Source organism: Cyrtonyx montezumae, unplaced genomic scaffold (genome assembly GCF_038088225.1).
Source record: "Cyrtonyx montezumae isolate F1298 unplaced genomic scaffold, pur_monq_1.0 scaffold_4, whole genome shotgun sequence".
Lineage (NCBI taxonomy): Eukaryota > Metazoa > Chordata > Aves > Galliformes > Odontophoridae > Cyrtonyx > Cyrtonyx montezumae.
Genome location: NW_027072045.1, coordinates 7,998,230 through 8,011,969, shown reverse-complemented (window position 1 = coordinate 8,011,969; position 13,740 = coordinate 7,998,230). Strand labels below are relative to the sequence as shown.

General features: G+C 43.2%; 1 protein-coding gene across 16 annotated transcripts in view; it reads left to right on the top strand.

Moving 5' to 3' along the window:
• The window catches only part of TCF7L2 (transcription factor 7 like 2), a 168,977-nt gene that overhangs the window by 53,124 nt on the left and 102,113 nt on the right, over positions 1–13,740 (top strand). For all 16 annotated transcript variants that reach the window (XM_065746629.1, XM_065746627.1, XM_065746632.1 and 13 more), the window contains exon 4: positions 7,184–7,285. In XM_065746629.1, the coding sequence (XP_065602701.1) occupies positions 7,184–7,285 (102 nt within the window). The remainder of the gene's footprint in view (positions 1–7,183; positions 7,286–13,740) is intronic.

Here is a 13,740-nt window from a genome sequence, read left to right as displayed (position 1 = left end):
GTGGCTGTGTTTTGAAGCAGTATTTTGTAGGCATCTGAAAAGTACTCAACCTAGCCATCCTGCTGATTCGTGCAGTCAGGGCTGCAGAAGTTTTCAAATTAGACGTGAACAGAGTAATGGTGCTTTCCCAAGCTCTACCCGTGATCAAGAAACACTGCCTTTGGTTGTTTTGCTGAGATACCATGTGAACTGTAGAAAGTAGAGCTGTGCTTCTGTGTCACATGAACATTCTTCCTCTTGTAAGTGTGTGTGGGGAAATAATTAATTAATTCCTGCAGTAGCTTACATTTGGCTTCTTCATGCCCAGTGTCAAAATCCAAAATGATCCTCCACTGTCTACCAACCTTGTGTTTGTTAGAGTCACAAACTAGTTTTATTTTGCTATTTCAGTAAAACCACTGGCAATAATCCTTTCACCTGTTTCATCGTGAGCAAATAATTATCTGAATGTACTCAAACTTTCCTAAGTGTTAATTTTAAGGATTCTTCAGAGGACCTTCTAATTGGTCCCCTTAGTGTTCTCCTGGGACAGTCTCCTCTGCCTCTTCATCACTGTGTTCATCATTCACGTGGGTGCCCAGTTCTTCCTTTGTGCCTGTTCTACCCAGGGTGGGTATGCTCTTTGCCCTTATCCTCAGTCTTTTTGTTTCTCGTGTGGCACTGTGAGCTTGCAGGATTTCTGCTCTCCTCTGTCCCTCCTGTGAGATGATCTGAAGTTCGTTAATTGCTAAAACATTTCTGAAGTTTTCAGGCTATAGTGGACTCTACATTCTTCTTAAAATGGGCAACTCAGCCTCCTCTTTTCAGGGACTCCTTGTGTATGACCTGGAAGGGAAGGAGACAAGTTCACTGACAGTAGAGTTAAAAAAAAAAAAAAAAAGTGGAAATATGTGGTAAGTTTGGCAATTACATACTTTCATTTCTTGAAGTAGAGGAACCTTTTGTGTGGGAAGGATTGATCTCATTGAAATAAGCTTTGTTACTCTTGTTGCTCTCATTTTAAGCAGATCCCCTGTGCCTCATCGTGGCACATTACATATTCTGTAGAAGTTGAACGTTGTGGGTGGTGCCTATTATTTTTCATATGAAAAAAATCCCAGACGTTGCAGATCTGCAAAAAGTAGGACACCCATATAAAGTTTCTGTCTCCTTCAGTTTGTCATTTTCACAAAGTCATAGAAAGACTTAGGTTGGAAGGGACATTGCAGATGATTCAATTCTAACCCCTTCTGTGGACAGGGTTGCCAACCACCAGATCAGGGCCCAGAGCTCCATCCAACCTGGCCTTGTGCATATCCAGGGATGGGGCATCCACAGCTTCTCCAAGCAGCCTGTTCCAATGCCTCACCACCTTCTTAGTAAAGAATTTCTAACATCTAACCTAAATCCCTCTTCTTTAAACTAAAAGCCATTCTCCCTTGTCCTACCGCTATTAGACTTTATGAAAAGTCAGTCCCCTTGCTGTCTATAAGGTCCCCTCAAGTACTGCAAGGCTGCAGTGATGTCTCCCCAGAGCCTTCTCTTCTCTAGGCTGAACAAACCCAACTTGCTCTGTCTTTCTTCGTATGAGAGGTTCTCCAGCTCTTTGATCATCTTTGTGGCCCTTCTTTGAACCCACTCCAACAGCTCCACATCCTTCTTGTGCTGGGGGCCCTGGGCCTGGATGCAGATGGGGCCTCACAGGGGCAGAGTAGAGGGGAACAATCACTTCCCTCTTCCTGCTGGACATCCCTCGTTAGATGCAGCCCAAATTTAGTGGCTTGTTTTATTCTGGTGGTTTGTTTTACTCTCATTTTGCACAAATAAGGTGATAAACAAAGTCAAGCATGAGGGACGGAAGTAGACTGGAGGATAAAGAAGCTGAGGGAACTACTTTTGAATCCCATTTAAATCCCTGTAGACTCTCCCTTCTGATTGCAATGGGGGTGTCAGTAGGCTGCAGACCTTCCTTTGTGGGCAAAAAGTTGAGTATCCTCTTGCAACTACTTCTCGTCTGCAGAGAGCAATAACAGTTTAATTAAGTGCTGCCTTCGCCTTCCCCATAAATCTCAGCCCTCTCCTTAGCATTTTAGTCTTCAGGATTACTAGTGGATCTTTAGTTAAAATTTGCCTAGCTGCCCCCCTGGAAGAATTACTAAGTATTGGATAAACTCCTGAGCTTTAAAGTAGACATCCTGGCAGGTACTTCCAAGCTCTCCTGCAGCATTGATGAAGAAGAGTCTAACAGCAGTATTAGGGTCAGGAATACGACCTGGTGTGGTGTGCTGAGATTCATGAAGAGCTCAGACTGGAGTCATAGGTGTGCTGCAATGCTGAGGAGATGGCCTGTTGCACCATGTGGTTCCCACCTCCAGCAGCCCTGCTCCTGCTTGCTTCAGTTCCTGGGAGCTAATAAGCTCCAGCTGCAGGAAACCTGAGCTGGAAAGTGTTGTATAGTTTTTCCTCTTGTTTAAAAACAGTGTTTTTTTTTTCAAATTGCGTTTATGTATTTATATGCTCTGAGCCATCGCTCATAGGGCATTCCAGTGATGAAAACAATAGTGTGACAAGGGAGCAGCTCCAGGTCGGACACCGGTGCAGGAAACACCTGTGAGCTCTGTGCCATCCCTCTTACTGGGGCTGCACTGTGAGAACCCCAGAGCTGGGGGATGCTGGCCTTGAGTAAGAGTTTCCAGTGGACTCCTCCAGTCCAACAAGTGGATTTTAGCTTCTTTTGACCAACTCTGCTGTGTAATCCTGGAAAGCACGTTCATTTTACCACTTCTTTGAGTGGTTTCTTCTTTTTTTTTTTTTTTTGAGGGGGGGGAAGGGGATGGGAGGGAGGTTGGGACACCCGTGCAGAACTGCTGCTGGTGTGTCCCTTCTTTGCAGGACTTTCTGGTTGCTGATGGGAGGTGAGGACATGCTGCTTGTAGAAGTGAAGGGTTGGGGTGGTTTTTTTTCCCCTTCTACAAAGAAAAATCTGGGCCATTCAAATCGTTTGCGTTTTCCTTTGTGCTGACAATTTAACAGCCCTTTTAAAAGCTTTGGTTTCTCTCAAGTATGCTCACCCCATACGTATTTTAATTTTTGTGCAGAGGCCTGGAGCTTAACAATTATTTTGCTTAAGCTCTCTGAGACTTGCCATAAAACTTCTTTTTTTTTTTAAACACACACATGCTAATGGTCCCCATCAGATCATATTGTTAAGCAGGAATAAAATACGCCAAGATGACATTATTTTAAAAAATGTTAAAAGCACGCCAATGGAGCCTATTTCAACAGCTTTCCTCCAAAATAATTTGCACAGATTTGTTAGAGTTAACTTGTTGAAAAGTCCGATGTTTGTGCAGGCACTTCGTGACTTCCAGGCTGAGCCCAGGATGGGAGAGGAGCAAGCGCGTGTCCGGCGCTTACAGGAGCAGGGCAGTGGGAACTTCCCCCGCCTCCCCTTCCCCCCTGGTGCAGGAATGCAAGCCCAGTGTCAGAGGCTGGGAAAGTCAGCCTCGAATTTTTGTGGACTCCTTGCAAATCAGAGGAACTGTCTGGCTCAAATCTGCATTTAGGGCCGAGAGAATAGGATTTCCTGCTATTTAGTTGCTTGAGGAAGGAAAGGATTTACCTCTCCGCTGTAATAGTGCCTGATTTTTTTTTTCTTCTCCTTTTTAATAAGAATATTGTAGCACAGTGCAGCAGTAGTAAACCTGCAAAAGCCATCACGCCTCCCTCCCCTCACCCTGCCCTGCAGTGGGTACCGTGACATGGCTCCCCCCATCCCATGCAGCACGGAGGGGCCGGGGCTAGCATCCGCCTCCTCGAGAAAGAGAGAGTTGTGGAGGGCAGCCGTGCTGCAGCTCGGCCGGCCGTGCTCTGCCCACCATCTGGATTCGGTTAGCTCGCTCGGCAGTAGGGCTGAGTCTCATTTCCTCCAACCAGTAATGTTATATAGGCAGTGATCCTGTTCTGCCCTAACATAATTGAAAATTATGTGTATTGTAGACTTGCAGTGCTGAAATGTAGACTCGTAAAAATCTGTGGCTCAGGTAGCCTGTGGAGATTGAATTTGGCACACAATGAAGCTTTTATGTAAAGTAAGAATTATAAGCCACCACATCAATATTGTGTTACAGGCATGACAATTCTTGGATGAGGAGACCTTGAGTCAGGCTCGTCACCTTAAACAATGCTAATATTTTGTACTTTATCACCAGGGCTGGCACTGCAGAGCCAGCAGGCTGGCCCTTGCTGTGACCATCCCACTGCTGAATCTGTGGGTCTGTCCTCTAAAGACTGATGGCTCTGGTGCAATGCCCATGTCCCTGTGGCAGGGCCTGGCTGCTCGGTGGAGTTGTGCAAGCTGCTTCACTGATCTGCATACCCTTGCTCATGGAAATGAAAGATGCTGTGTGTGTGTGAAATGGAGCCCTGTGGGCTAGGGCTGTTCCTGCTGGGCACTGAGGGTGCCCACAGACAGTGAGTCCCAGAGAATTGGCATCAGCTGTGTTTGAGCCTTTGCTGGAAGGTTTCTGGACCTGCTTTGGGAGGGGTTTGTAACAGACTTCATTGAGAGCCCAAACTGTAAAAGTTCACGGCACAGAAAAGCAAAGTAATGCCAACTCTTCCTGAAGTTTTTTCTTGCACTGCCTCTCCTGGCTCTTGTAAGATGGAGGTAGAACAGGAATCATCATGCTGTCTTGCCCTGTTTCTCCATATGGGAACTTAGTGCTAGTAAAAACTGCAGAGCTGGCAGTCCTGGAGGCTTTATAACCCCTACAGTAATTGCTGGCAAGATAGGCTCTGATGTGAGCTAGCTTCTGCTGCCCTGTCAGTGTTTCTTGGCCTGTCCTCAGGGACAGACTCAGAGAAGCCCACGCATTTCTTGATGTGTCTTTTAGGACAGTCACTGACCTGAGCTCCTTTGTGAGTTGTCAGATTTGTGGCATTCTAGAGTTGTTCAAGACCATCAAACAGTTATGGAAACATGTGAGTGGTTGTTTTGTTTAGGTGGGCATTGGCTCACTGGCCATGTCCTGTAAGCTGGATGGCTCTTGTAAGGGCTTTAGCTATGATAGGAGTAATTTCTCACTTTCCTAAACAGTCGTATGTAAGGAGGCAGACATCCTGTGAGGACATCTGCCTTGAAAGAAGAAATAAATGCAGTCTCTAGAATGACATCCCAGTGCCTTTTACCAGTGTTTAATACTCCACTCCCTGGCTGAAGAGCTAGGGAAGCTGCTACGCCCTGTGACCCATCAGGACAGCTGCTATGGAGCTTTCGTTCCTTTCTGGAAATTCGTTTGCCTCTACGTGGCAATGTTAGGATCACTAAATATGTAAGACAACTGACAGACTTCAAAAAGTGTATCAAGCGACTTGTTTAATAATGCTGTTCACAAATCTGAAATTATCAAATCCACCCTTAAGTTTAGAAGCTCTCAGCCATCTTAGGGTTTGGATTCATTTCTGTGCACTTTTAAGCATTTCTTTGAAACCACAAACATAATCTCAACTTTTGAATTTATGTCGTGGTCGCCTATATGGAAGAGCATGGATTTGATACAAGAGATCAAGTATCTGGGGCTTAAAATCAAGTGGTGTGAGTTAGAAATCTCGCTTACAGTAGACTAGTTCTGGTTTGTTTGGGTTTTATTTCTCGTTTTCAAGAACTGCTGAAACATTCTGGCCCACGTTGCACAAATCCCAAATGTGAAGACGAATAAAAAACAAGACTTCTTGGAACTTGAGGAACTCGTATGGGGCGCAAATCCAGAGTATGGGTTTGTTTATTTGCATTCCAGTAGCTCAGAAATCTCAGACCCGCCAAGCGATGGGAAATGGGAATGCATCCTCCTGCTTTTGGTCACCTCAGTGCCTATGGTCTTGCAGCAAACTGGCCTTGCATGCTAGCAAATGTTTTGCATACATGAGCAAATGTGATAGTGATGTGCTGAAAGCATGGAACCAGATCTCCTTCCTTCCTTTACTGGTATTTAAATACAGCTTCCGTTGGTTGGAGTGGCAGGGGCTGTTTGTGCATGGTTCTCCTTCAAGATTACTTAAGAAAAAAAAGCGATGGGTAAACATAACTATTTCTCTAGATATTTTTCTAGGAATAGATCTGTTAGGTCAATCAGAGTCCAGTGCTAAACAGGATCTTCTATAGTGGTTAGATCGATGCACACAGCTGCTTTTCTCAGGTCTGGGAGGGGGTTGAAATATGTGGCAGTAAGCATTTTTTCCATCACAATATAGGGCTTTTAGAGATCACATATTAACCATTGGCACAGTGCAGCACCACACGGAGAGTAAAACTCAGGCAGAAATTAGATTTAGTTTTAGCTGATATTTGATAACAGGGGGTGTCTTTTTTCTTTTGTGTTTGTTTTTCTTTCCCTTTCTAAATCACCACCCTCTTATACTGTAGATTGACTTTATGTTCAGACCAGCGTCTGTGACATAAATATGTTCTGGCTATCTGTGAGTGCCTGGCCAGGGCAACTGAGAGTGAATACACCAAGCTATATTCTGTCTCGGACATCATCAGCTGGAGCGATTATTGAGTTTGGCCATGTAATCGAATAAGTTACACTCTGCAAGTCCCTTAAGAATTGTCTCCTGGTGGTGATGAGCAAGGAGAAAACAACCCATAGTGACACCCAGAGCTGGTGGAAGGGAGAAAACATGCTGAGAGCCAGCACATCTGTGAACTCAGCATTGCTTTTCGGGCAGACTTGTGCCTTTAGGGTGAAGTTAGAACTGTTGTCATGCTGCATTTATTGAAAGAAGGCTGACAGATGATCCTTTTAATACTGAGATCATATTTTAAACCACTGATAGGTGTCCTGAGTCTGATAATCCGCCTTCCCCTTCCTTGTATCATCTTTACTGTGGTTTTGATATTTTGCTTCTGGGTGGCTTTTCTAGTTTTGCTATGATTATAACATTAATGTAATATTGTCTCTGCATTCTGCTGTATTTTCTTATCCTGAATTGCGATGTGGTGGTATGGGATTGTTAAATGGTTTTCTTATCTCCACAAACATGCAAAGTCGTCTTAATTTTTGTTTCAGTTCTTTGCATACGTTTTAATTTATATCTTTTTGCCCATGTTACCTAGGATTTGCTATTATTTTTGTTTTTTTGTTTTTTTGCCTTTCCTTTCTGAACTCATTTTTCTTTTCCCATTTTTGTTTCCTCCATCCAGTATCTGCAGATGAAATGGCCACTGCTTGATGTTCAGGCAGGGAGCCTTCAGAGTAGACAAGCCCTCAAGGATGCTAGGTCTCCATCTCCAGCACACATTGTTGTAAGTAAACACAGAAGATGTTCTTTATTTGTTTTCTATTTTTTTCTTAAAGGCATTTGACCTTAATCGCATTGATTGTCATCAATTTTCTTTTGCACAAACAGAAAGATATGTAGTTGAAAAGAAACAGAAACTCTAACAAGCCCACAGTAAAAGGAGGGAAATATATATTCTGTTGCTGGGCTGTTCAAGAAATTATCATTTATGATAGTTAGCTCTATGATGATTAGGACAGAGCAGAGTTGAAAATGTTTTGAGATTATGCACTGCAAAATGATTTAATGGCAATGAAGTGTGATCCCGTTGGTTTACACATGATAATGTTGAACTGATTTTGGAAAATGTACCCCTCAAAAAAGGATCAAAAATGCTTCCTTGTTCCACAGTCTTCTATTTTATTAATTTTTGGTTAAATTTTCTTGCTTCTGTTCCAAAGAAAATGTTGAATATGAAATATTTAATACAAATTTGTGTAAGGAAAAGATTGGGAATTTGTTTTATTTTCTGAACCAGCATCCACACGGGTTCAAAAAGAGTCTCTTCATATGATTCCATGTAAGAGGGGCAGTATGCACGTCCTGTCCTCACCTATGGCCTGTTTCAGTACAACATCGTGTTAAGGAGCCATTTAGCTCTGGGAGTTCATCTGGAGAACATACCTCTGGAAAAGTGGCATGTAGTGGATAAGAATATTTCTTCTAATACTTTATCATTACATTTTGTGTTTTTTAAGAACTTTTATGATGAATGGATGACAAGGTTAATCCCAAGAGACAATGCTTGATCTTTCTCTTCTGTTACGAAGTCTGAAGTGGATATAGTTGATAGATCTTATACTGTATGTTCCGTTAGAAATTTTAAATTGTAGTAAAAGTTTTTGAAGAGTTTCTTATTTCATTGTTTTTTCTAACTTGAGAAGTGTCAGCCCTTCGCTATGAGTGCCTGAGGTTTTATGGTTATTATTATTTGAGAGAGAAAAAAAGGTCCCATGTCTTTTAGAGTTCATAGCTTCCAAAATAGATGGCAGAATGGACTGCCCAGCATGGCACAGTGATGAGTACAGTCCAGTACTTGCTTGGTTGAAATACCAGTTGCTTCTGTTTTTTAGAATGACTTTGTTTTTCCTTCCTATGCACTTGGGCTGTTGCTGAAGGATGAGGTGGGAGAAGAGATGTTTGGCTGCATATTTAGAATGGGGCAGCCAGCAAAACCTGTCACCATCTCCTCCCTGATATGAAACGCACTAAAGTAACTTCCTTCTTTTAGTGTTTTTCTAAATGCTATGCTTAAGAACTTTCTCCCCTGGACTCTGGGACTGGGTTCACAGCTCAGGCTTGCTGGTGGCCTGGACTTGCAGGAGGATTTGTGAGGCAGTTTTCCCAGCTGTTGGCAGCTTGAGGGCAGGCTGAGCTTAGGTGGCAGAGCAGGGCATTACCTGCACCTTCCAGCACTAAGTGCCTGCTGTCCCTCAAGCTTGCCTTTGAAAACCAAAGCAGCTTGTAGTGCTGGGCCTGGCTGGGGTCCCTGCTCGCATCATCACTACTGCCAATCCCTCTAGTCCCACCACTGGGTATGGGTGAAATGAAGAAGACATATGAAGATGACAACATACATGCAGAAAAAAGTGTGCTGCCAGTACAAAAATCGGCATCATTTTGGAAAGTAAAGAAAAACCTGTTTCCAGGAAGGCTGAGGTTGTTCTGCTGTGTATTTTGGCCATTTATGGGGTTCTTATGGGTCTCTTTAAAAGCTGTTTCGCTCTGCTATTCAATAAAAAGCATATTTACCATAGTAACCACTTAGGCTGTGAGGAACATATACTACCACCGAGATGGAGGCCACCTTCCAAAAGAGCCACAGCTGGCATTTGTAATGTGATCTTTTGTGCTACTTACAATGTTGGAGGAGGGAGGAGGAGGTGGAGGAGCAGAGTGGGGGAGCAGTGGGTTTTGAGGTGTGGGGAGTGCAGATTTTGCAAGGTTTCATGTTTATTTCTAATAGCAAGCTGTTTTGCCTTGTTCTGTTAAGATAAATAAGTAAAGGCAGCTCCTTTTTTTCCACTCTTTTTCCTGGCATCCACTCCAGGTCACATCCATTCTCTAGAGTAAAACTGTGCTGGTTTATTTTTTTTGCTCCTCCTTCCTTCCTTCCTTTTTTTTTTTTTTTTTTTTTGGGTAAAAAATAAAAAAATAGAAGTTAGACTGGGTTGGGTAACAGCATATGGGGAAGCAGCAGTGATGGAGAGCAGATGAAGCAGCAATGGATGCCAGTTGGCCAGGGATGTGTCAGGTTTCTCTGGTGTCCCTGCTCGTCACTGCCACATGTACCCACAGCACCTGGGATGTGGCCTCTCTTGCACTGGGCTCTGCAGTGTGCTCTGCACCTCCTACTGCATATCTGAGGATGCATGTATGGAACAATAACGGGTACTTCATGGACACGCTTCTATTTCTGCATGGTTGTAAAGCATAACCTATAGGGACAGAAACGGGCTCTCCACCCACACTGCTGCATCTTGTCTGCTCGCCAAGTTTACCCGTGCCAGTTTTATTTCCTGAGAGCAGTTGTGCTGCCCCGAAGATCTACAGGAAAATGCTAACACCTGCAGATCATTTCTTATCTTTACCGTATCTCTGAAATCAGGATGAAGGCTAATCTTTATAGCTGCATTACAAAGAGTGGGAAGGAAAGCATGGTTGTTTTTTTTTTCCCTTTTTTCTTTTTCTTCTTTCCCTTTCCTTTTTTTTTTTTTTTTTATTTAACATTCCTGCTTTTCAGTGCTTGGCTCTGATTAACACGGGCTCTTTGTCAGGGCCTCAGTCTTTACGCCCAGCTTCGATGAAACTCCCCTTGGCTTCAGCGTGAGTTTTTAGCTTAATGACTCAGATCTGCAGAACATGGCCATCTATAATGTCTAAAGTAAAGTCTATACTATTTGTCAGCCCAGCTCCTTTCAGATTTGTTTAAGAACATTAAGACTACAAAAATGGAAGCAAAAGACCAGCATGAATAATTTGGCTGGATTGCCCCCAGTGCTGAGGGCTGGGTTAATACTGCTTTTCATGGTGCTTGTGAGAGTCTCCAAGGCCCGTAATGAGGAACAGAATATTAAACTGAAATTACTTGAGGAAGGTACAGCATGAGGCTCCATTTAAGAGTAATGCATTTATTTGCATTTAGGTGCTTCACTCATCTTGTAAGACTCTTGCATCTTGCTTTGGCACAGTCATGCTGATTATCTGTGTCCAAAGGTGAAAGAAAACTGGGGAAAAAATTGTTTTAATAGTACACTATTAAGCTTACTAGGTCAAAATTTTGAATTCAGCCTGTGGATAGTACAATGATGAGGCTGTGACTTTGAAAGGATTACACAGCTATTTTCCTTCCTTTCTTTTTCCCAACTTCTGATTTTGTTGGACAAATAAGTTTTCGGGTGTAAAACAGGCCTCACTTGGGTAGGCTTGCAAGTTCTTCTAAACAAGTAGGTTAGCTGCCCTGAAATCCCATGATCAGCATGGACCTTAACTGCTCCTCTCACCTGAGACAGCATGGTGATAAAGGGTGCAGGATAGGTGCCCTCAGCATACCTGAAAAATCGGGGGTATGGTGCGGATGAGCAAGTGAAAATGACATGTATCCATATTAGTGTCTCCAAAATCCACGCTCTACAGAAAACAAGATCCTTCAGAACCATTTTTATCTGCGTATGTTTTTTTTTCCTTACAGCTGTAGGGTTGCATGTTTTTTATCCCCTGTTCTCTGCAAAGTAAATATTCTGACTAAGCTGTACCCTGGTTTGGGCAGGAGGATGGGTGAAGGATGTTCCCTGGGTCCTGCTTCCTGCTGTCTTGGCTGCACAAAGACTTGCTTTTAGCTTTCTTTGTAGCAGGCAAAAACAGTCTGAACCCAAAATGGTGGTGGTTTGGTACAGTATATTTCTTACAAATCAGTTAAAGGTTTAAAAAATTCCTGCATTTTCTTCTGCAGGGAGGCCTTTTGAAGTAAATGTAAATGTTACCTTGGGGGAGGACTTCTTGTACTGTTTGGCCTGGGTTTTCTAATATATAATGAACACAGCCATAAAGTAGACTGAATCCCCAAGAACAAAGAATCACTGTGCAGTAGTATATCTATTTTTTTTTTTTTTTTTTGCTTAAGGAGGTGAAAATGTGTTTTCAAAACATAATATGACAAGCAAAACTTAAGGCAAAACCATCTCAAAAATGTGCTCTCTGTTCTCAACGTCTTCGACACATGTGGAGAGTGTGTCTGTGGCTGCTGGGCATTTTGGGGGGATCAGGAGTTGTTTCCCAGAGCATTTACAGTCCAAGTTCCTGAGTCTGCTCTCCTTTCCTCCTAATTTCTTTCAATCTCATGTGGTTTGCGCTTATGCATTTAGGGAAGAAAAGAGAAATACTTACGAAATCATGAGGTTTATCTAAATTTTAGAGTTCACCTACTGTCCCATCAAATGCTCCAGGGCAGAAGTGGAGTGCGTCCAAACGCATGTACAGTCCTCTATGTATAGAGCCAAGAAGCACAGTCTTGCAGTTTCCACTCATGGTGCCCCAAGAGAGGGCTTTTTAAAGTACTTGCTTTGTTTCTTGTTTATATTTTATTTTAGAGAGGCTGTTCTTTCTCTTGAGATGTTCTTGGATGTCAGGCCACGTGTGCCCATGATGGGACACCCTTCTCTGTGGAGACCTGCAGAGCAATCTCCTGAGCACATGGCTCATGTTTGAGAGTTGCAGGAATGTGGAGATCTGGGGGTGGGAGTAGTGTGTGTTTCATGTCAGTGCTCTGTGTCAAGAGGGTGTTTGCATTGTAGTGGCAGCGGAGCAGCCCCTGATGGCAGGTTGGTCACGCCTTAGTGCTTGGACCCAATACACGGGTCCCAGAGACTCATGCTGCAGAAATACTCATGCAGGCTTAATTGGAAAGCTTCTTTAGTGACTCTGCTTTTTAAATGCTCTATACTATTTGGCTAATTGCTCTGGCAGTTGCAAAGTAAACAAGGTGTTTCATTAACGCATGCCCAAAAGTGTGCAAACATCTTGCTCTGGATTTTCAGAGCTGCATGGAATTCAGCCACAGAACAAATTAAACTTGCTGAGAATTTTGTGGGTAAATCTTCCACTGCTAATTCCTCTTGATTTTTTTTGTTGGGAAGGATTGTGTTTTAAAATGTGTTCAAACCCAAATGTTTGGGGCTAAGTATAGAGTTCATCTACCAGCAGCCTAATAGAGTTATTTTGGATAGATTCCTATAGGGCAGGCATTATATTCAGTGCCCACTAAGCATGAATGGGAAATCCAGTGCTTGGGTTTGAGTCAAGCAGAGAAGAAACTTGGTCTCCTAAAATGTCACTGAGTAATTTGATGAACTTACAGAGGAATTTAGACTTTTGGGGACTGCTTTATGGCATTGCCTTCACACTGTGTCATAATGTCCATTTTCTATCAGTGATGTTTGGATACAGAAGCAGTCTCTCTCTCTGCTTTAATGCTGAGGTTCTGAAAACGTGCAGATTTGTACCTCTTACTGTGAAGTGAGCAGGGATTTAGTGTTTCTACAAACATCAGTCAGTGCTGAAGTACCTTCAGAAGACACCTTGGGACTGGATCAGCATCTGGGACAAATTGTCACACTTACTTGTAGTCAAGAGCTCTGTGAGCAGCTCTGGGAACTCTGAAGAGTTTGGGTGTTGGGATATTTCAGCTGTGAATAAATGCTGTAAAACATATAGTGCTTCCAACCCCAATTGTTCTAGGATCATGAGTCAGGCCTCAAAGGATCATGAGGATTGGTGGACGTTTTTTTGGTGTGTTTTCTTCTTCTTCTACTTTTTTTTTTTTTTTTGGTGTTTGTTTGTTTTCTGTTTCTTAAATAATACATTTTGTATTCTCTTTATTTGTTCTCTGGTTCCTGAGCCTGCAGGGTATACTCCACTCACATTCTCAAACTTTTCTCTGCAGCAGTTCAGGGGCTTGCTGTGTGCTGTAAGTGCAGGCTGAGGTTCTTCCCTAAACACTTGACTTCAAGGCTACCGTGCTTTATGGAAAAATAGCAAGTAGTGCTGGACTGGCTGTAAAATCTTAGGAGCTGGCAGCCCTCAGCATTGCTCTTAGAGAAAGCAGCCGGGTATGTGTGTTGGCATGTGCTGCAGAGCGTCTGTTTCTTGTGGGTTATGTGGCTGGGCCTGGAGAACCTGGTGTTGGGTGTTTGCAGGGCTCTGGCTGATGGGTGGAGATACATGAGCACTTGCTCATCAGAAAGTTCAAGTAAAATGTAATGGCGCTGTCTTCAGCTTGGCTGGAAGTGCTTCTATTGCAGGCTACACTCTTGTATCTCCTGCTTGTAAAATACCTGCAATTCCCTGAGCGTGATGCAAATATGAGTTCCTAAATTCTGTATTCTTTTTTAGCCGGATAATCTGGGGGTACAGCAGAACATC